At 49.2% G+C, this 22176-nt stretch overlaps 2 protein-coding genes across 9 annotated transcripts in view; one reads left to right on the plus strand and one right to left on the minus strand.

Annotated features, from left to right (window-relative positions):
* The window catches only part of RBMS2 (RNA binding motif single stranded interacting protein 2), a 69484-nt gene extending 65443 nt beyond the window's left edge, over positions 1-4041 (plus strand). For all 4 annotated transcript variants that reach the window (XM_032874491.1, XM_032874492.1, XM_032874490.1 and 1 more), the window contains 5 exons: positions 1299-1376; positions 1689-1799; positions 2366-2446; positions 2833-2918; positions 3683-4041. In XM_032874491.1, the coding sequence (XP_032730382.1) occupies positions 1299-1376; positions 1689-1799; positions 2366-2446; positions 2833-2913 (351 nt within the window). In that variant the 3' untranslated portion in view covers positions 2914-2918; positions 3683-4041. The remainder of the gene's footprint in view (positions 1-1298; positions 1377-1688; positions 1800-2365; positions 2447-2832; positions 2919-3682) is intronic.
* Positions 4042-10794: 6753 nt separating this feature from the next.
* Positions 10795-22176, minus strand: part of BAZ2A (bromodomain adjacent to zinc finger domain 2A) — a 32373-nt gene continuing 20991 nt past the window's right edge. For 3 of the 5 annotated variants that reach the window (XM_032874494.1, XM_032874498.1, XM_032874495.1), the window contains 22 exons: positions 21657-21765; positions 21382-21483; positions 21013-21223; positions 19422-19519; positions 19007-19072; positions 18590-18823; positions 18189-18443; positions 17592-17806; positions 17212-17286; positions 16823-17003; positions 16667-16726; positions 16337-16481; positions 14748-15409; positions 14420-14642; positions 14159-14314; positions 13900-14051; positions 13443-13732; positions 13200-13332; positions 12944-13090; positions 12326-12552; positions 12069-12212; positions 10795-11971 (listed from right to left, as the gene is read on the minus strand). In XM_032874494.1, coding sequence (XP_032730385.1) covers positions 11806-11971; positions 12069-12212; positions 12326-12552; positions 12944-13090; positions 13200-13332; positions 13443-13732; positions 13900-14051; positions 14159-14314; positions 14420-14642; positions 14748-15409; positions 16337-16481; positions 16667-16726; positions 16823-17003; positions 17212-17286; positions 17592-17806; positions 18189-18443; positions 18590-18823; positions 19007-19072; positions 19422-19519; positions 21013-21223; positions 21382-21483; positions 21657-21765 — 4051 coding nt within the window. In that variant the 3' untranslated portion in view covers positions 10795-11805. The remainder of the gene's footprint in view (positions 11972-12068; positions 12213-12325; positions 12553-12943; positions 13091-13199; positions 13333-13442; positions 13733-13899; positions 14052-14158; positions 14315-14419; positions 14643-14747; positions 15410-16336; positions 16482-16666; positions 16727-16822; positions 17004-17211; positions 17287-17591; positions 17807-18188; positions 18444-18589; positions 18824-19006; positions 19073-19421; positions 19520-21012; positions 21224-21381; positions 21484-21656; positions 21766-22176) is intronic. The other 2 variants (XM_032874497.1, XM_032874496.1) reach the window with 2 other exon arrangements.

Raw genomic sequence — 22176 nt, forward strand, 5'->3', positions numbered from 1 at the left:
CATGCTTTCGAGGTTTATCCATGTTGTAGCACACAGCAGGACTGAGTCCGTCTCCCACCGCCGTGTGACTACACCTGTTTGTTTTCCGCTTAGTAGTTGATGGCCTTTTGAGTTGTTTCCACCTTTTGGCTATTAGAATAATGCTGCTTTGAATATTTGTGTATGATATTTGTGTCCCCACATGTTTTGACTTCTCTCGGGTATACACCTCCAGTGGACTTGCTCGGTTCCACGGGAACTCTGTGTCTAACTTTTTGAGGAAATGGCACACTGTACCATTTTACATTCCCACCCACAGTGTATGACGTTTGTTCTGTCCTTTTTTTTTTTTTTTTTTAAGATGTATTTATTTTTGGGGCGCCTGGGTGGCTCAGTGGGTTAAAGCCTCTGCCTTCGGCTCAGGTAATGATCCCAGGGTCCGGGGATCGAGCCCTGCATCAGGCTCTCTGCTCCGCGGGGAGCCTGCTCCCTCCAATCTCTCTCTCTGCCTACTTGTGATTTCTGTCAAATAAATAAATAAAAATCTTAAAAAAAAAAAAAGATGTATTTATTTTTGAGCAAGTGGGGGAGGAAGAGGAAGAGAGAAAATCTCCAGCAGACTCCCTGCTGAGCGACCCTGCATGACCTGAGTCAAAATCAAGAGTCAGACACAACCCATTGAGCCATCCAGTCCCCCCTCTTCTGTCCTTTTAATTACAGCCATCCTGGTGGTTGTGAAGTGATCTCATCATGGTTGTAATTCGCATTTCCCTGGTTACTTGTGATGTCAAGCCTCTCTCGTGTGCTTATTGGCCATTTGTGTATCTTCTTCTTTTTTTTTTTTAAAGATTTTATTTATTTATTTGACAGAGATCACAAGTAGGCAGAGAGGCAGGCAGAGAGAGAGAGGAAGGGAAGCAGGCTCCCTGCTGAGCAGACAGCCCGACGCGGGGCTCGATCCCAGTACCCTGGGATCACGACCTGAGCTGAAGGCAGTGGCTTTAACCCACTGAGCCACCCAGGCGCCCCCATTTGTATATCTTCTTAGAGAAGAAGCTATTCCTATCTTTTTTTTTTAATTTTTTTATTTTTTTAATTTCTTTTCAGTGTATTCCTATCTTTTGTCCATTTTTAAATTGGGTTATTTGTTGACGTGTACGGGTTGCAAATATTTTTTAAAGAGTTTATTCTTCGTGTTTCTATTTTGTGAGGGGGCACTCCAACTTTTTTGGGGTTTTGCTGAACATTATTAGGTTACTGGGAGAAACCGTAGTTTCTAGGCGATTATTGTTTTTGTCTGTGTCTTTTGTTTGCACTAGAGAGTAAGTCAGACATCTCCTCTGCAAGTACCTAACCCGTCCTGGATGCACCCGCAGTCGTACCTTGTGCAGCCTCCAGTGAGTGTCCCAGCGTGGGCAGAAGCCAAAGGGGCGGTGTGATGTAAAGAAAAACAGTGGGATCTGACGATAGATGATGTGGGCGTGACCTCTGGCTCAGTCCCTTGTGCAGCCCAGCGGTGTGACCTGAACTCCTGTCAGTTTGTCACTTACATGAGCAGAGCACCTGTTACTGTTGCGCAGTTGGGTTGCTTCTCTCCTATCCTCTCCCAGGACTTTGAAATGTCTGTCTTCAGCGGCCCCAGGAGGCAGAACGCACTGCGGGTCTGCTGGGTGCTGCCAGCGAACCCTGTCCTTTGTTGCTGCCTCCAGGGTTCCGTTCTGCCGCCAGGGATGGATCACCCCATTTCTCTGCAGCCTGCCTCCATGATGGGACCCCTCACCCAGCAGCTGGGGCACCTCTCCCTCAGCAGCCCAGGCACGGTAAAGCAGTATTTCTGACTCCAGACTCTGAGGGAGCAAGGAGTACCTACCTGTGCGGTGCTCTTCAGTGGAGATGCCTGTGATCGAGGGTGTCAGTTGCGTCTGTGTCCTGGAAGGCACACTCAGACGCAGAGTAGGAGAACCACAGAACATAGCCATTCGGCTTCCGGCTCACTCCTTTTAACTGATCTGCACCTACGAAACTAAACAGTGCTTTGTCTACACAGCAGTTTACCCAGGAGCTCACACACATTTCCTAGAAATCCTTCCCAACATGGTGACAAGAAGAACGTGGTGGGGGGCGCTCAGCAGGCTGCTCGTAGGTCTGTGGCCCTGGCCCCCGCGGTGTGCAGGCGAGGGAGGACGGAGGAGGAAGGGAAGCCCCGGAGGCAGCCGTTTCTCCAAGCCCCTCCTCAACTTAAAACCCCCTGGAGTGCTCCGGACAAAGCTGTTCGACTCTCTGGGGATGAGACTTAGGCATCCGTAGTTTTAGAGCTCCTGGGGTGCTTTAAATGTCGCCAGGAGTCCCCTCACTGCTCTGAGCCTGTGGCTGGGTTTCCTTCTAGTACGTGCCGGCGGCCGCCCCCGTGCCCGGAGCTTACCTCTCCCCGTACGCTCCCGCGCCTTCTTCCGGTGTTGCAGCCGAGGTAAGAGCTCTTTGCATGGAGGGTGGGAAAGACTCTTTGCATGGAGGGTGGGAAACATGAACCAAGGTAGCTCTCCCGCCTCCCGCCCCTTCCGCCACTTGAAGATCTTCCTTTACCAGTGATGCTGCTTCTGGGCTACAGGCGGCTGGTAGGTATAAGAAGAACGTAGGAGGGGAGGACCTCGTCTGCATCCTTGAACCAGGCCCTTGCTCCTTGAGGCCGGCTGCACTGACGGTGTCTTGGGAAGAGGCGAGGGCGCCCTGGGTGGCCGGGAGGTGATGCTGTGTGCGTGGGGGAGGGGGTGGGTCGGGAAGGAAACTCCGCTCTGGGTGGGAAGAGACCGAAGGAACACACAGCTTGACTCCCCTGCCTGGGCTGTGCTGCAGGAGAGCAGCGGCCAGCAGACTCAAGTGCCGGTGGAGGCTCCCTCAGACCCTGGGCTCTACTCTTTCCAGTTCAACAAGTAGCAATGGTAAGAGCCCCCCATGGAGGCAGCCAGCCTCTGGTTTATGCCTCCTTTAGGGTTCCTCTCCCCATCTTTGCAGACTACATCTTTTTCTTGTGCTTTACTGAGCTTTGCAAATACTGCTTTTTTTCTTTTTTGTACAAATTGAAGGTCTGTGGCCACCCTGCTTTCCCTGCTTTGAGCAAGTCTGTCAGTGCGGTTGGCATTTACTCACTTCGTGTCTCTGTGTCACATTTGGGTAATTCTCAAAACAGGTTAAATTTGGGGGCGCCTGGGTGGCTCAGTTGGTTAACTGTTATGACCCCAGAGTCCTGAGATCGAGTCCTGCATTGGGCTCCTTGCTCAGCCGGGAGCCCACTTCTCCCTCTGCCTCTGTCCCTCCCCATGATCCTGTTCTCTCTTTCAGATAAATAAAATCTTTTTAAAGAAATGTCAATTTTTTTATTGCATTTTTATGGTGATCTGTGATCAGTGAGTTAACAGTGTTAGCAATGAAGTATTTTTTTTAATATTTTATTTATTTGACAGAGAAAGAGAGAACATAAGCAGACAGAGAAGCAGGCAGAGGGGGGAAGCAGGCTCCCTGTTGAGCAGAGAGCCCGATGCAGCAATGAAGTATTTTTGAGTTAAGGTCTTCATATTATATTTTTACACCTACTGCTGTTGCACACCTAATAGGCTACAGTAGAGTGTAAACATACCTTTTGTATGAATTGGGAAACCAAAAATTTCATTTGACTTGCTTTATTGTGATATTTGCTCTATTGCAGTGGTCTGGAAGCGAACCCGCCATGTCTCTGAGACGTGCCTGGACAAATGGACTCTTGGAAAGGCTGATGCTCCCGAACTCCCGGGGGCTGACCAGGAGTACAGCCCCGCTGTGGGCCCTGCTAAGGACTAACACTTGGGCAGCATTTTTCACAGGCCTGATCCTGGAGAAAGAGATCTCTGCACTTGCGCCCTCTGCTTCTGCCTCCATTCCTGGAGCAGCCGGGGGTTGAGGGGGGAACTGTAACTTTGTGTGTGTGCTGCATTCAAGGAGATCAAAAGAACTTTTTTCTTTCTTTTGCAAAGAAAGTTTTATATTTTGTTTTTAACTGCAATATACTCTTTCCATATCCCAAAGAGATATAGTGCCTTGAGCTTCTTCTCATTTTTATGAAAAACAGTTTTTGATGTGTTGGATTTATCTGGGGAGGCTTTAAAATTTTTTGTTATTTCTTAAAAAAAAAAAAAAGAAGTACAGTGATAGAACATTGATGAGGGAGTCCTACTGTGGGCCCTTATGTGGAGTTTAGTTGTAGGCTTATTTTGGGGTGTGTGTGTGTTTGTAGGAGAATATACAGACTTTACAAGTTTTGTTTTATAAAGCTCTTAGCTCACACATCCCATCTCTTCTTTACACATTTTATGCCTTCTTTCTCTCATCCAGACTGTTCTTTTTCTCTTTTTATACAGCAGAGCTTGCCTACTTTGCCTTTTTTACAGTTTTTAATTTTGTGAATTTCTTTTTTGAATGAAATTTTGTATAGACTGTTTTGGGGGCTGGGCAAGGAACACGTAGAACACTAAGCAGGCAGTGGAAGTGGCTTTTCCTCCCTCTGCCTAGTCACATCCTGAGAGAAGAGACCAGACTTTGCCTTCAAGCAGAGCTGTGCTGTAGACTTCATTAAAGAGACACTCCCACAGTCTTTGGAAGCCATCCTTGAGCCAAATTTAGATGAAGATTAGGTCTTCCCTGGCAAGTTCCAGAAGGGTGGACTTTCTGACTTCTAATTTTTCTCACCACTGAGGCCAGCACCATCTGAGGAAGTGTCTTCTCCAGCGACAGCTTTTCAGGAATCCCCACTTTCCTGTTTCCTGGAGGATCTCCTTTCCTGCCCTGGGTCCTAGGGCCCCTGTCTTCCCCCTCTCACGTTGTTGCGCTCAGAGGAGCCTTTGCAGTTATGACCGTGCTGAATTCACTCAGGTTCTTTCGGCACTGTGGAAGAGCCGCTGCTTCATCTAGACCAGTGGTTCTCAGGAAGGTGGTTTTTTCCCCTAGAGGCTACTTGGAAATCTCTAGAGGCTTTTTTTTTTTTTTTTTTTTTTGATGGCCTTGCTTGGGGGTGAGGGCTGTGCGCTGCTGGCATCTAGTGGCTGGTGGAACAGCAAGGATGCTGCCAACCATCCTGCAGGTGCACAGGACAGCCCCAACCCCCGCCCCCGACCCCCCAGAGAATTATTTGGCTCCAAATGTCGGTGGTGTCAAGGTTGCAAAACCTTGATATAGACAGTTTTGTTAGTCCTCTGATGCCAGAGGACTTGGTAAATTCCCATCCTAACCCTGGACACCCAGTGCCTTTTGATACTCAGTGTAACTGGTTGAGAGAGACAGGACTAGGGTCCTGAATTTTCCCCAGGCTTTGACCTTGGATACCTCCGCATACTGCGCGAGCTGTCCTAGAAATGCTTGTGCTGTGGTGCCCGTGCCACGGGCGTGCGTGCACACATGCACGCACACACGCACGCACACACAGCAGGGTCAAGGTGTGGGGACTGTTCTGTGTTGTGTGCTGTGCCGGGGTGGGAAGGAGTGGAGCTCTCTGTAACTGGCCAAGGCAGCCTGCTCTCCCCTGATGTGTTTGGCTCCCTTTTCCAGGGAACCAGGACGTCAAAAGTAATGTTCCTTCTTGTGGAAGGCTAACAGGGAGCTAGGACAGTAAAGGGCAATAAACCCCATCTTGTTATTTACAAGGTCAGCAATTCTTTAAAACCTGTATTTTGCTCTTGAACTCCTCCTCCTCCTTCGAGCCCTGACGCTGGGAGGGTGGAGACAGGAGGAAGCCTTTGCCCATCTCCTGGAAGCACAGTCCCCGCAGCTGTCCTCTTCCAATCCCTCCCTCTGCCCTGGCAGTCCTGCTACCCTGCACTTCAAGGTCAGGTGCTTTTCACCAGACGGGCAGAGAGCCAAAGAGAGACAATGGAGAAACGGGTGTTGGGGAGGCTGGCTGTCAGGAGAGGAGGGAGAGGATATGGAGGGACAAGAAGCTGAGGTAGCAGTTCTTGGACATAGAGCTCGCAGCCAGCTTTCCCCCCACTTCCACCCACCCCTGAAGTGAGAGTCCCGTGTTCCCTGCCTGTAGACTGCCCTTTTGTACAATCCTGGAGGTAGGGGAGGTGGGTACGGGTAGGGTGTCAAGTGTGAAGGACAGAATTCCCACTATTCATTTTCTCATGGGCACTTCCAACCTCAGGAAGGGCTTATCCCTTGTAAAGCAGCCCTAAATCCAGTCACTTTCTAGAAGGGTGTGGCTGGGTAAGTGGCTCTTGTTTCCGAGTCTCCCGCCCAGGGAAAGTGTACCATAGTGACCTTGAAGAAGAAAACAAATGCAGAATCCTGTTCATTTGATTGCTAGTTTGGAGGAGCCTTGCTGGGTGGGCGGTTTAGCGGGGTGGGGGCCTCTCGGTGTGGAAATTATTGTTCATATGACGGTTGCCTCTCCTTTGCCTCCCAGAACTATTTTTTCCCTTAAACTTTTTTTCCCCCAGAACTCTTGATCCTTTTTTTTGTTTGTTTGTTTGTTTTTAATGTTCAAATGGCCAGGATTTTGCTCTGTTTTGTTTTAAATAATGGAGTTAACTTTTGTGTGTTCTTCTCATGTGAATCTAACTAAGGGTTCTGTTGAATGTTTCTGGTTTGGGCAGGTTAGGGCATGGGACATGATGGGGAGCCTGAAGTTATGTAGTAGTAGTTAATGGCACTGTAGAACTTCTTTTAGTTTTTTGGGGGGGGTACGTTCATGTTTTCACCCTAGTTGTTAGCTCATGTCTAACAGTTAGTTGCTTACATGAGGGAGTGACTGGGAAAAGGGGAGAAAGGAATGAGGGATGCTTTTTCTCTCATGAAATAGCCTACTGGTGGCAGTAGTACCAGGGGATGTGTAGGGGGCCTGGTGCGGGGCTCTTGAGACGCTGTACTTAGTGGTTTCTCCATTGTCTTCATGGAGCCAAGATCATACTGTCTGCACGTCACATCTCACCCCCACCCATTACAGATGCTTGTTACACTCTTAAAAAACTTTTTCTGTTTCCAGTCAAAGTATGTCAGAGTCCTTTCCTCCGATAATCTAATCGTTTCCGAGGCTCAGAGCCTGCTGTCCCGTCTCAGGTCAGTGTTCTTACTGTTCCTTCACGCTCTGAGATGATTTTCAAACCCTAGGCTGATTAGATTTTTTGGAGGAGGGTGTGGGTAGGGGGTAAGGAAAATGTGCAAATGATGATAAGGAGAGATGTTATTTTTTGACTGTTGTTAAAGAATTTGAAGAGCTGCCAAGACCGGGAAGCTTGGTAGCTCTGAAGAGGCAAGAGCCCTTGGCAGTAATACATAGGTAGAGGCGGCAGGAGGACATGACACTCCTGGAGGGTGAAGACTAGACCGGCTGCTCTTCCAGCCCTTCCTGGCTTGGGCTGCCTCAGCCCAGCTCCATTCCTCTTTCTTCACTTACTGGTCAGTGAGTTCATTCACCCTGTTGGTGCCAGCGGGGCTCACTCCCTGCACACCAGGAGTACTTGAGAGGCCGAGCTGAATGGGAATGTTGCAGGGATCGCTGACGGTTTAGTCTTTAGGGGTCAGGGGAGAGAAGGAATCATGGCTGCTCTGTTGCGCACGTGCTCCACCTTCCGGGAGAGCAGCAGCACTACACCCTCGAGGGAATGCGTTGATCTTAACCAGTGGCAATAAACTGAGGTCAGTGATCAGGTCTAAACTTGTCCCCAGGCTCTGGTAAACCAGCGTCAGAGATGAGGGTAGGGGTTATGAAAGCCGATGTGTAAGGGCTAGGTGTTCAACTTGTGCCTGCTCACACTGAGTCCTTAAACCAACTACTTGATTTGTGTTCTACCTGCCAAAGATGAGAAGAGCCCTCGTATTTACTCATCTTTCATCTCCCACTTTTAAGGAGGGTCTTCCTTCAGCCACCAAGGCCGGCCTGTGAGCTGTCACCCTTCTGATCTTTGCTGACCTCAGCAGGGGTGCTCCCCACATGACCGCTCGTGAGAAAGGTGCCCTCTTGCCCATTGCCATCACTCTTTCTACCTGCCATAGCTACTCCAAACTTGTACCAGAACTTTTGTCCTTGTGACACATCTACCTCACAATTTCACGTTCAGCAAGGGCACAGGCATCCATTTTACCTCTTTGCTTTGTCCTTCCCTTCATGAGCAGGGGGCTAGAAAGGGTTCATGATCAAATGGAGCTTACTTTTGGTAATCTCTTATTTCTGGGGTGTCGTCTTTGGGACTTTTTGCTCATTACTCCCCTGAGAAGAGTGTGAGTTCTTCAGTTAGGTCTCAAGATTAAGAGAGTTGGCCAGTGGCTGCCATATAGCTGAGAAGGTAAGCAAGTACCAAAGAGGGAATCTGATTTTTATAGGGCTGGAGGCTGGGGTCCCTGCACCTTATGTCATCCCTGGAGGGTGGTAAGATTTCCCAGCATAAGTAAAGAAACTCCTCACGCCGTTACTGGTGCACATTTTTTGAGTGATGAGTGCTTTCTTACATGCACTTGTCATCTTGAACAGGAAATATTTAATTTATACTCACATTTTGTACACTTTTTTTACCCAGAAACTTTTAATTTTATACTTTTTCTTGTCTATGCCAGTGGTACCTACCCTTCTATTCTTCCTTTCTGACCCTTGGTATTTTCATGTTCCTTCCCTACAACTTGGTATAGCTCCATTTTGTCTTATTTCAACTTTTGTTTTGAAATAAAACACGAAGTCTACCTCCTGGTGTTTTATCCATGGGCAGAAGTTGGGGAGTTGGTGATGGGCCCATATTTGCTACTCTGGTGTCTCACAAGGCAAGAAGTAGGCACTCTGAGTGGCACTTTGCTAACGTGCCGGGAGCACTAAGACCCTGTTCCATCCACATGAGCAGAAATTCTGCCATGGATGCCTCTTGTACAGGAAGGGCCAAGTCTGTAGGTTTAGGGATAAACCTTGAAGTTTAGAAGCAATGTTCTCTCCCTGCCAGCTATCTCCTATACCAGACAAGTCGTACTCATCCTACTACCCAGTCTTCCCCTAAGCAAGTGTGAGAACCTATGTTGAAAGGAAGATAAATACACAAAGAGTCTTTTGAATCTCTATCAAATGTGGTTTTTATTTCAACTGACAAGCACTTTTCTACAGCTGCACTTGTGGAACATCACATGGCAAAAACAGGAGTTTTTTTTCTCTAGACCTTTTTTTTTTTCTTTTTTAAACCTTATTAAAAATGAGATTGGTCCTAAAAATATAGAAAGAAATAAATTTAAATTCACAAAAAACTGTACATTATCAAAAAGTCACTAAAACACCACATTTGGTTATATAAAAAGTCAAGTCCCTTTTCTTGTAAAAGGAACATGGAAACTTGTTGGTGTTGATGGTGTGGTTTCTTCCTGTTACCAGACTGATAGAGGGAGGGGAAACAAAAGGGCAGGGGGTGGGTTTTATTATTTTTTAACCTGCCTTCCCTACCAAATACTCTTATTTGTCAAGAAGAGAAAATCCACCTAGCTCAAGGGGCGGTGAAGATGAAGAAAGAAACATGAGAAATGGCCCCTTTGATCATGCCCTACCCCCACCCCCCATTAAGCCCCAACTTCTTCAGACTGAGGCTAGGACTCCACCCCACCTTAAGAGTGCCTGGTCCCTAGGGAAAAGAGATGGAGCTGGGAGAGGAACACAAAGAAGGAACATGGAGATTTCACTCCCCTGTCCACCCCACCTCCAACAATAAAATTAATCTAGTACATTTTATACCAGGGAAAACTGCCATGGGGAAAAAAGAAGAGCCCCCCAACTATAACAGTTCCAAACGTTTGACTAACACAAACTTTGTTACAGCGCAGTTATTTAGATAAAATATAAATATTTATGCATAATATAAAGTCAATTCAAATATTCTTCAATCCACCTCTTAAAAGCAAAAACAAACAAAAAAAAAACAACCAAAAAACAAAAACAAATAAAATTAAAAGTTTTGAGGTTTATCTGACAGAAAAGGCGACTTTAGAAATAGGCCATGGGAGAGAAGGGGGGCATAAAGGAATAAGACAGGGGCTGCCCCAGGACCTCCCCAAACCGCCCCCCACCCCCTTCAGTGGCTATCCAGTGCTGCCAGAAGTACAAGGAATGCTCCACCTCGCCTGGCACCCACCCCACCCACCCCCCACCCCCGCAACCAATGGAACATTTCTTGGACGCCTCAGCTCTCTGCTTGGGCCAGCCAGCAGCCACCTCCCCAGTGCAAGTACCCGTAATCTCTGATGGGAGGGGCTCTGCTGAGCAGGAAAGCAGGGGGGCAGGGGCCCATGGCTGTAGCTGGGAGTTAGCAGCTTTCCTCTCACATGCTGGGGCTTAACTTGGGCATAGTCACATGTAGGGCAGTGGTGGACCCAGAACCCCTCTTCCCTACTCTCTTGTGCTCTGGGGGTCTCTGCTGCTGCTGGGGAAGGGTCCCGGGTATGAAGCAGGTAAGGGAAGAAAAGCACAACTAAACCCACAGAAGCTCATGGGATTAGGAAAAGATCCAGTTCTACCCCTCTCCCTACAAAAGCTTAAGACTCAAAGCCATTGAAAGGAGAGGGAGTTCCTGCTGAAAGATTGCACAGTTTGAAGAGGCTGGAACAGAAATGCCTGGGAGAGAGGAGACAGAGCCTTGTACCCAGAAAAACTGCTCCTGTGGTTTCCCAAGGACAAAAATGTGACGGTTTGAAACACTAGGGAAGGTGGGGATAAAAACAGATACCTGGGGACACTGGATGCCATCAAACAGCACAGGGGCACAATCACAGCATCCTCCCTCCCTCCCCCTCTCCCACTCCCTCACACACACTCTCCCCCCAACACACACACACACACACACACAGACACACACACACATACACACACACCTCTCTCTGAGGCCAGCTGATTGCTACCTGGCCTCCATCTTGGGAGTGCGCCCAAACTCAGCAGTAGTTGTCCCTGAGGAGTTCCCAAGAGGGAGGTTTAGGTAAGAGTGGGGAAGGAGGCTGGAAGGCCCAGGGTCCAGGGTGCCTCCTTGCCCTCTCCCCAGCTACTGAGTTTCAAAAAAAGGCTAGAAACTCAGCATGCGAGGAGTATCCAACATTACAGAGGGATAGCTATTGGCAGGAAGATGAGGACAGAAAGAAAGACAGGGACTTCTGAACTTCTTTTTCCTTTGAGGGGAAAAAAGATCTGGGGGGAGAGAAAAGGGTAGAGGAACCCGTACACGATAGTTTTACATTATTGGATGAGAGAAAATCTTAAAAGTAGGGAGAGGAGGGGAAAGGAAAAATTGAGAAAGTGAGAAGCAGGGAAGGGACTGAACATGGAAGCAGCATGTTCAGGGCCCGGTGTCCGGCTCGACACACTTGGGAGTTAAGTCCACTTTACTGGCCGTCACTGCGGGTCCACACACAGTACAGAGTGTTTCTCGGTTTCACACATTCACTAGAACTATTGCTATTGTTAAATAGCCCCAGAATGCTGGGGCACGTACAGGGAAGGAGAAGAAGCTGGGAGGAGTAAGTAAGCAGGGACTTCTTTCCTCCTCCTCATTTTAAATTAGGAAATAAAACAGAAAGGAAAAATTCTTTCTTTCTTTCTTTTTTTGGCTTTCAGTCCAGAAGGACCTCATCTCTGCCCCTCTTATTCGAGGAGCAAAAAGAGGAAAGGGAAAAAGGGGTATCGGTAGGGAGAAGAGGATGTAGAGCGCTGCCAAGGGTAAGGTCAAAAATCAGGCTGAGATCTCGGACTTGAGTCTGGACCCAGGGCAGCATCAGCAGGTGAGAACGGCAGGGTTTTTTGTTTGGAGGGCAGGGGGAGATGCCACGAGGTGACTCCCCACCTCCCTTGCCTCACAGATTGGCCTGCTTTCCCTGATAAAACTCCTCCCAGCGGCTCTCGAAGAAGCGGCGCATGATGTGCCCAGCCTTGCCCACTTCTGAGTCATCCTCATTGAAGGTCTGGCAGTTGTCAAAGACCAGGAGTGCATCCGCTGCAAACTCTTCTGAGCTGGTGTACCTGGGCAGAGGGGAGGCAGAGCTATGAGCTAGGGGCTGGGGCTGGGAGAGTCACAGAAGCAACCCAAGAGCCAGGAGACATGCTAATGTCTACTTACCCTCCCCGGAGCAGCCGCTCCCGCATGGTGGAAAAATCCATTGGGTTTTTGATGATGCGCCGGTACCCGCTCACCAAACGTGGGTTCACGGGCTCCAGGAATGGCCAGGCTGCGTCATGGGACTCCATCTCCATCAAGATAATCCTGTCATTAAAGGGAAGGGATGGCTGCATCTCAGGAAGCAAATCCACTGACCCCTCTCAGCCCTTACTCTGGCAAAGGCAGAGCCAGTTGTATCCAGAATTCATTCAACTCACTCGCAAAACGTGAGATCACTGTGGTGGTTCCGCATGGAGAATCGCCGCCGCTTCGAGGGGGACAGCCCTTCTTCTGAGTACCGAGGCACTGCTGGGCTCTCTCGGCCCCTGGAGAGTACCCGGCGTCGGCGGCCATCACCCTCCGGGAAGTTCAGCTCATAACTGTTTTTCCGCTTCTGGCCTCGTTTTGGGAAACCAGGCTTCTGAGTGAATCCTCCTTCTACCTGCTGAGGATAGGAGAAGGGTGAGATCAGTAACAGCTGGAGATGTACTCTGCTGGCCCTCCAGATCATTACCATCCCTATCCATCTAAGCGTGACTGAGGTTTTAAAATACTTCCACGCATTGGCCAGCATGTGCATCTACTCACACAATCCAATAAGGAAGGTAAAAGGGAAAATACAATCATTCCCCCATATAGAAGCAAGTAAGGCCACAGAATTTAAGTGACTTGTCCCAAGAAGGACCAGAACCCAACATCTACCCTGGAGCTCTTTCCAAGGGGACACTGAGGCATGGTAGGAAGTGCTGCTAACTGTAGGACTGGTGACAAATGGGATGAGAAAGAAAACCTCTGACTTCTGCTTGGGAGTGAGAATAAGAAAGCAGAAGCCTTACCTGCGCCAAACATACTGCACAGAACCAATCTCCTTCTGGGACAGCCTCCATCTTGGGCCGATGGCAGTAAATGTGGCAGCCACGGTCACATCCATCACAAAGCAGAAGAAACTCATCATTGTCACCCTTCCGGCAGACGAGACAGGTCTAGGCCAAGGGTATAGGAGGCAAGGTGAGCCCTCAAGCCTCTGTGACCCCACTCCCCCACTGAGCTGGCTGCCCTCTCAGCCTTCCCAGGCTCTCCCCGTCCTCTTACCACTTTGTTGACCGACTTCTCCCAGGCAATGGACCTCTCCAGCTGGCCTAGGCACAAGCACACCTGCGCTGCACTCCGGCACCGCTCAAGCGTCTGCCGCCAGGCCCGAATTCGAGGAGTGATCTCATAGGATCTGGGGTCGGGGGGGATGATGGAGAGAAAGAGGGTGATCTTTGGATGAGGAGCAGGATCCATTAAATGTATCCCTTCTCCCCAAGACCAAGAATGGGGGTGGGTGCTCACATCTCTGTAGTGGTGCACTGGGGGGCACCACTGGGCGTGCTGAGCAAGGCCTTCTCCAGCACAACCTCATGAGCTGGCCAGAGGGGCTCCCGGAGATACCGCCGCTCCACATTCTGCTCCAGAGCAGCCAAGCGCATCACAGCCAGGTCCAGCGGGTTGGTGCTTTTACGCTGGGGTGCCAGTCCTTCCCTACCTCGACCTCGCCAGGTGATATCCTCCTGGGAGTCAGGCAGATGCTCACAGTAGGCCAAGTCTTCACGAGTAGAGTCTGGGCTGGGACATGTCCAGCCCTACAGATGGGAGAGAGGAATAAAACTCATTGTAAAGGAAAAAAAGAAAAAAACCTAGCGTCACAAGAGGCCACTAATTAAGTGGGGACCCAGGGTTTTTCTTAACTGAGTACAAGAGATGACCGTCTCCCCCAACTACTTCCTACCCAGTGCCAATCCCAGTGTACCCGAATCTGCAGATCAGAGAGGATAACCCGTTGTTCCAGCTCCTCTACCCACTGAAGCACAGCCAGGTCTGTCTCATAGGTCTTCTCTTTGGGGGACCAGCTCATAATCCCCTCTTGAAAGGCAGGTAGCTGACTAGGCTCAAAGATGGGGTCTGAGAACACAGAAGGCAGAGGGAAAGGCCCATCAATGAGACAGCAGCAGTTCAGTATTTTACCCCTGGGCTCTTTAACTCAGGCAGGGTCAAAGTGCTTATCTTACCAGTGGAGGGCCGTAGGCAGACTTCCTGTAAGAAGTCCCTGTGCTTGTTGAGGTGTTTGTGAAGTGCCTTTTCTCGGATGCCTCGGGGGTGCAGGGCCTTGAGGGTAGCATCCAGGGTCTCAGGATCTTGGATGCACCACCAGCCAGAGCACATCTCTGTGAAGAGTTCACACATGTGGGGTGGGGAGTGGGCAACAGCTATGAATCCCATGGCCTGTATCTGTTGCCACTCTTACCCCATGCCTCCTCAAGGGCACTCACCAGGGGGGACAGGCTGGGCTGTCAGCTGGGTTAGATAACGCTGTTCCATCTGTTTGAAGAACTTACTGGGGGGTCTCCCTCTCCGTTTTGGCTGTCCTGCCCCTGTGAGACTCTGTGATGTGCCCCCAGGGTCTCCTGTTCGCCTCTTAGAGGCCATCCCAGGCAAGGGGGTAGAAGAGAGCTGTACTGGAGAACAGGGGTTGGCCACACTGGGTCGACTCATCTGTGAGAAGAAACACAAGATGAGGGCATTTGCGGGATTTTTCACAGGCAGTGGAGCCTGTACCAAGATGAAGTCAATTGCATCCGAAGATTTCTGGCTACTTACTGGCTTGGAGGAGGCAGGTTGCTGAGGGGAGAGAGTAGGCTGGTCCTCAGAAACTGCTGGGGGTGGTGTAGGGGCAGCATTGCAAGGCATCTGGGCTAAACTAAACCAGGGAGCTGGAGAATCAGGGATGGGCTCTGCCTCATTAGGCTCTGGCTCCTCCAAGGGCTGTGATGGGGTTGGGTCCAGTTTTCCAGGGCTGCTGTCAGGTGTGAGGACTGAGCTGCTCAACAGGGAGCCATGGCTCTGAGTCTGGCTCAGCCAAGACAGGAAAGCTGACTGGCTAAGGTCATGCTGGCTCTGACCCAGGGACAAGGGGGAGCCTTCTGGCTCCAGAAACCCATTTTGGGGCTGAGGATGAAGCTGAAGCTGGGGTTGAGGCTGGAGCTGGGGCTGAGCCTGAAGTTGAGGATGGGGCTGAATCTCAGGCTGAAGCTGGGCACTGGGCTGTTCAGAACCCTGGCCCTGGCCAGGGGATTTCAGGTGCCTAGGTTGCAGAGACCCAGGCTTAGTTTTCCGAGGTCGGCCTCGGGCCCGGGCAGGAGTACTGGCAGAGGTTCCGGAGCCACCTAACTCCTTCTTCAGGGAGAAGGGGGCTGGGCTGGGTGCTGGATGGGCTGTCACTTTTAAGGAGTCCGTTTCCTGTTTAATCACATCCTCAGGAACTGTAAAAAGAAGTGAAGGGTTTGAAACATACACAGATACAAGGGGAAGGAAAGAGGATGTACAAATGTAGGATATACATTTTCTTTGTCTCTTGGACTTAAACCCCCCTTTTGAGATTCAATTGAGAACAGAATTGTCCCACTGAACAAAGCATCAGGGAAGGAAACACTATTCTCCTAAGTAATCAGAAGCAGCAGCATAATCATACGCTAACGTTTAGTAAGAACCAGATAGGGGCGCCTGGGTGGCTCAGTGGGTTGAGCCTCTGCCTTCAGTTCAGGTCATGATCTCAGGGTCCTGGGATGGGAGCCCCGCATCAGGCTCTCTGCTCAGCGGGGAGCCTGCCTCCCCATCCCCCTCTGCCTGCCTCTCTGCCTTCTTGTGATCTCTCTCTCTGTCATAAATAAATTTTTTAAAAACTTAAAAAAAAAAAAAAAAGAACCAGACAGATGGTGCGCCTGGGTGGCTCAGTCATTAAGCGTCTGTCTTCAGCTCAAGTCATGATCCCAGGGTCCTGGGATCCAGCCCTGCATCGGAGTCCCTGCCCAGTGGGAAGCCTGCTTCTCCCTCTTCAGCTACCCCTGCTTGTGTTCCTGCTCTCACTGTCTCTTTCTGTGTCAAATAAATAAATAAAATCTTTAGGAAAAAAAAAAAAAAGATGTTAAACATTCTCCTAAGAGTATTAACTCATCCTAATCCTCTCAACAGCCCAATGAGGTAGACCCACTGTTATCATCCCCACTGTATAAATGAAGACACTGAAGCATACAGCAGGTGGGAAGTCTCACCCTAGAGTCTGTTCTGTTAACCACAATGCCACAATGATTCTCATAAAATGAAAGAAACCCAAGAAGACTAGACAGAGAAAAAGGAACTGGTTAATTCTGATAGACAGGACTCAATTCAGGCTCCCATGAAACACCTACCTAAGCTCTCCTCTGCTCCTTCCACAAAGATACCAGCCAAATAGGGCAACACCCAGTAGCGGCGTCTGTAGCGGTCCTGACCCAAGGAGACTGCCCGAAGCATCTGGGATGAGTGAAGTAGCTTTTTTCGAAAGAAGAGCTGACGCTGAGTAGGCAGTGGAAAGAGGAGTAAAAAATACATTTCCAAGGAGTGACTCCGTCCAGTATATGGGTTGGGTAATGGCTCTCAGCTTCCCTATAAAATTGGTATCATCTGGGGCCCAACTCACAAGGTGATAAATTCTCTCCCAGCCCACATCTCTACCTCCTGGGAGGTCAGAAGCACAGTACCTTGCTCAGTTTTTCTATCTGGCGCTCTAGCTCTGGGATGCTTGATGCTATGGCATCAACCTGGAGAAGAAACAAATGAACAATGAAAGAGAATTATTCGATTCAAGAAAGAGAACCGATTTCCAACTCCCACTGTCCTCAGTGTGGGGCTAGTACCTCTCCATCTCTTCGACCCCTACGGCCATGGACAGTCGCTACAGTCTCTTCCTCGTCGTCTTCTTCCATACCACTGGTCTCCTCCATGATGCGAGAGCTACGCCTCCGCCCCAGGCCCTCTTCTGGCCCTTGCATCTCTACCTCAGGCCGCCCAGTTCGCTTGGCCAGAGCAGTTTTTAGTCTTAAAACAGATGAAGGGGAAAACTGGTGAGGAACAGGAGAGACTGCCACAAAAGGAGCACCTGGAATCTAAACCATCCTGAGCCCTGGGGTAAGGTCCCAACTCAGCGGGGAGGCTACAGGCATCTGTTCCAGGCGCAAGCTCTGGCTATGTTTCACCCTTTCTGCCTTCTCTCCTCTCTAGGTCCTACCCTCTGTCCCATTCCTACCTCCGGAGCCGGCCTTCAACAATCCACTTGTTTTTCCTGTAGCTGGACATACTCTCCAGAGTCTTGTCGATCTCACTGCAGAGGAACAGGTTATGAGATTTTGAGGAAGAAGTGGTAGTACAAACAAAAAAGAAGGGAGGCTCAAGGGTAAAGGGGCTGTAGCTGAATGGTACTTTCATTCTAGGGCTGAGGCTGGATAAATGGCAGAAGAAGGCTTAGATTCTCCCCCAGGGAAGTACTAAGATCCAGTTCACGAGTCCATCTAGCATCTCCAGAGCACGGCAGTGCACACACATCACCGCCAGGACTTCTGGATGGCTAAACCCTTCTCCCTCCCATTCTGCCCAAGGCATACAGTAACCGTCACCCTAGACTCTCACTTGATGATGAGGGTTGAGCCATTGAGCTCATGCACAAGGAAGGCCAAGACAGCAGCTTTCTGTTGCGGGGGCTGGGCCTGAAAAGGCTGGGTGCGCAGGCTGTCACAGAGGGCAGGCTCCACTCCATATGCCATGAGGAAGCAGCGCAGGATCTCAGACACATTGTCTCTTGTCAGTGGGATCTCGGACACCTTCTCCCCCAAGATCTTTAAGGACTGTTTGAAGGAGAGCAGAATGGAAGTTAGGAGAAAAAGTGGAACAACACAGGCTGGGTGAATCTGGAACAAGAAAATACACTAGGAGAGACTAGGGTGAAAAGAGAAAAGAATGAAAAGTGCTAACAAATTATGAGAAAAGACAAAGGGAAAGTACAAAAGAAAAGGAGTAAAATAAGGGAAAATGAACAAAATAAGCAGGAAGTGAGGAAGAAAAACAAAAGGGGAAAAAATATAAGGAAAACAGAAATAGGAAGAAACCGGATCTCCTTTCACTTGTCCTGATCAGTTCAGGGAAAGACTTTTAACTTAGAGAGAAAGCACACCTGAGACACAGCCCCGGATCCCAGGCACTCCCGACCCGCCTGGGGAAGGCCCTCACCTGACAGTAAGAGGGCAGGCCGGGATCATAGAGCGCCGCCTTCAGGAGCCGCACCAGCAGATCCTGCACCTCACCCAGGCTGTCGCCTTGACACAGGAGTCCCTCCTGCAGGACCCCCAGGCTGGGTACATCTTTGGCAGGGTCAAAGCCTAGCACCTTGCCAAAGCTGTGCAGGAATTCCACGATGGTCAAGCAGTCTGAGAAGGCCCCACTGGGTAGGATCAGACCAGGGATGCGGGAGAAGTCAGGTAGGGGCTGTAAGAATGAAAGCGGTAGGGCTGTCAGACACACCCGAAGGCAACCGTCTGGGTATCTAGGAGGTTCTTCTTTTAGTGGCAATATCTTCGTAACTGGCCCTCCAGGACCCAGGGACCCAGGACCTGTTACTCTCCCCTTACTACCTGGTGATCAGTCAGACACATGTCCTCCGTGGGCTTCTTCATCTCCTCCAAGATCATCTGTTGCCTCTGCCGCTCCTCCAATCGCCTCTGCATGGCCAGCGTTTTATCAGCTTTACAGGCTGACTTGCCTTTGGCCACTTCCTCCTTTTCCTTCATTTTTACTTTCTCCTTCTTCTCCCTTTTCACTTTTTCCTTCAGTTTTTCCTGCTTTGTCTTTACCTTCTCCTTCTCAGCCTACTCACCCAAAGGAGAGAGGGATGAAACATTCCATAAAGATTCCAGTCACCACCCTTCCCTGGTCCCCCTCCTCCCACCTGAGAGCCCAAAAGCGTGGCTATAAAACAAGACCAACTCACACATGTCTTGCAAAATCAGTTTGGTGACTTCAAAGTTATACTTGTGTGAACATGCACCTACCTTGGATTTCTTCTTAGCTTCCTTCTGCTTTAAGCTCTTGGTCTCTTGTTTCCGCTTGTTTCTGGCCTGTAAACCATAAGGGAAGTCATTTCTCCTCAAACTCTGAAAGCATCTCTGCTTGGGCTAGGATTAAAAAACAGACAAGGGTGCTGGGGAGGAGAGGTGAGAGATGGGATGAGGGGTTGGCAATGGATCAATTCTCTCACCCTGGAGATGCCCACATGATTCTTGAACAAGCCCAATTCTCTAAATCAGACCCATCCCCCCCAATTCCAGGTAATGAAGAAGGTACGCTGCCACATGGGGGGGAGGTGGGGAGATGGGAAGGTGGCAAATGTGTGAGAAGGAAGAAGAGATGATGAAGCCAACGGTAGGAAAAGTTAACCCGCTGTATAATCTCTCTGATGTCCCTCACCTGCCCTTGGATAGTAGACTGACATTCTCCTCGTACCTTCTGCTTCATCTTCTTCTTGATTTTACTCATCTTTGCTTTATCCTCCTCATTCAGTGTTTCTGTAGGGCAGAAAGAAAAATGAAGAGTAAGGCAGACTGATCTCCGGCATTCAGAGCAGCACACGCCTGTCACAAAGCTCACTTCCCTAAGCAGCTCTCTGAAGAATCTAGTTTCGTTTTTTGGTATACATAATAAAATGTTGGGGAGAAAAATGTTGAAGAGACACCTGCTGTGGGGTAGCACAAAGAACTCAAAAATCTCCTGCCCAGAAGTCCCAGCCCCTGGAACAGATTTGACTCCTTTAGAAGGGCTCTTAGAGGACACAATGGCAGAACAGCCTTGTAACCTGTCTCTCTCCCAGGCTACCCAGCAGAGGGAGCAACCCACAGACTGATTTCAGAGCAGAGAAAGAAAACAAAACCAAACTGCCAGGGAAAAAGGGTGGTCTCCAAAGTTGAAAGCACCAATTAAAAAGAATGTGCCAGAAAGAAAGAGCTCAAATAATGGACACCTCAGTAGAATCGGATCAACACTGACATTGTTTATGCTCAGCTCTTATGCCTTGCTCTACCAAAAAATATAAAAATTTCTCTGCTTTTTGAAAATAATACAGTGTTTTAGAACTGATGTTTTTGATAGGATAGTACTTATTCTCTTCTGGCATGGACACACCACCACCACCATGTCCATAGAGCAACCCTCTAAATAGATCTACTATCTACAGATAACCCAGCATAGACTTCTAGTAAAGTATAAAAGCCTTGCTCCAGGTCATATGGTCAGAATGTGGCAGAGCTGGAACTCTGAGCTGGAACTCAGAATAGGAATCAGAAGATTCTGAATAGGAGTCAGAAGATGCCAATTTTTTTCAAATTTTTTCACTATATAAGGGTAAATGTAATATTCGCTGAAAAATTACACATTTACTACCTGTCTACCCATTAAAACGGTGTCAATTATCTTTGGATTCAGATGTGAATTCTGAACCTCCATGATGGTAGCAATGAGTATGGTCAAAGTGCACAACCCAAACCAACAAGCCAAGTTGCTGAAAGATGATAGGAAAGGACACGGAAGCCCTCTCTTCTCCTATCAACATCTGGAAACCTCCCAAGGCTCCACCAGTTAGAGCAATTTAAGGAAACAAGTTGTTGAAGTACCACAAAAATGCTGGGAGGGTGGTACTGCTTTCTAAAGAGGGGAAGGTGATTCAGATTCATTCTGCCCAGATAATTAATGTCAGTCATGTTCGTGGGAAACCAAGGCATTAGTAATTCCTCAACATTTCCAAAACTTCAGGGGCATCCAGGTGGCTCAGTGGGTTAAGGATCTGCCTTTAGCTCAGGTTATGATCTCAGGGTCCTGGAATCAGGAGGGGATTTGGGCTCCCTGCTCAGTGGGGAGTGTGCTTCTCCCTTTCCCTCTCCCTCTGCTCATGCTCTCTCACTCTAATAAATAAATAAAATCTTAAAAAAAAATAGTAAAAAATAAAACCACATTTCCAATACTTCACAGAGCAAGCAGAATCCTAAAATAAGAGACATCGGTGTACCTTGGGCCTCCAGTTTCTTTAGGAGGCGGTTATCTGTCTTATTCAGCAGCTCAGCGATTTTGACCTTGGGTGGCCGACCTCGTCCCCGTTTCACCTTGGGGACTTCCTTAGTCTTGGCCTTCTCAGTGTTTCGAGGTCGGCCCCGTTTCCCAGTAATTGCCTGAATCCTGGATGGGATCTCCTCTGCTGAAAGCTGTACCCACTGCAAGCCCTAAGGTAACGAAGAAAACTATTACAACGTGAGGGTGCAAGCCACAATAGCCTCTTAATCATTCAATGTCCCAGAACCTCCAAACCGCACAAGAAGCTACAGCCTCCCCACCAACTCTTTCTCAGAAACAAAAGTGTATTTAACCCTGGGATGTGCACCTCTGGCGTGTCTCTCTCTTCAAAGAAATCTCCAACAGGCATACGGGGACTGAAACTGAAGTGCTCACGACGGACATTGTGTACCACGTTGCGGCTCAGGTACTAAAAGGAGGAGGCAAAGTGGCATTGATTGATGAAGTCACAGCCCTATCATGCCTTTGTCCAACAAGAGCACAAACAGAACAGCCCAAAGAGCAGAAAATGGTAGCCTGTTGCCACTGGGCCCAAGAAAGGTGTCTGCGTTTCCGTTAAGATGCCCATGAAAGCTACATTACCTTGATCACTTCTGGAAACTGTTTCATCCTCTTCCCACAGGGACCATAATACCATGTCTCCCCCTGCCATCGGTGGCTGCCCTTCTTGATGCGCACCTCTCTCCGCCACCTGCCAGAGAAGCACACGGGCCCTGCCGCCAGGTCACACCCCTACCCATGGTCAAGCCAACCCAGGAGCCAAGCCCACAGAGATGACCCTCCCAGAATCTATCTACTAGAACTGCATGTAGATGCAAACACAGCATGAGACACAAGCTTGGCTGGAAGGCAGGCAGGAGCTGTACAAATCCCTCGGGGCCTGGGGAGGGGGAGCAATACATAAAAATGCACAGGCCAGAAAGACCTTCACCCTGCCTTTTTACAAAGTCAGTGTGATGAGCAGCCAGGAACCCCCTCCCTGATGCCATTCAAGGCAATAGCTGGGTTTCCAGTGAAGAGGATGAAGGCGATGAAGACTTGAGGAAATAAAAGCAGAAAAGACAGAGGGTGGGGACGAAAGCAGAAGAGTAAACTTGCTGCT

The sequence above is a fragment of the Lontra canadensis genome, unplaced genomic scaffold (assembly GCF_010015895.1).
Source record: "Lontra canadensis isolate GAN:19392208 unplaced genomic scaffold, GSC_riverotter_1.0 scaffold53, whole genome shotgun sequence".
Classification (NCBI taxonomy): domain Eukaryota; kingdom Metazoa; phylum Chordata; class Mammalia; order Carnivora; family Mustelidae; genus Lontra; species Lontra canadensis.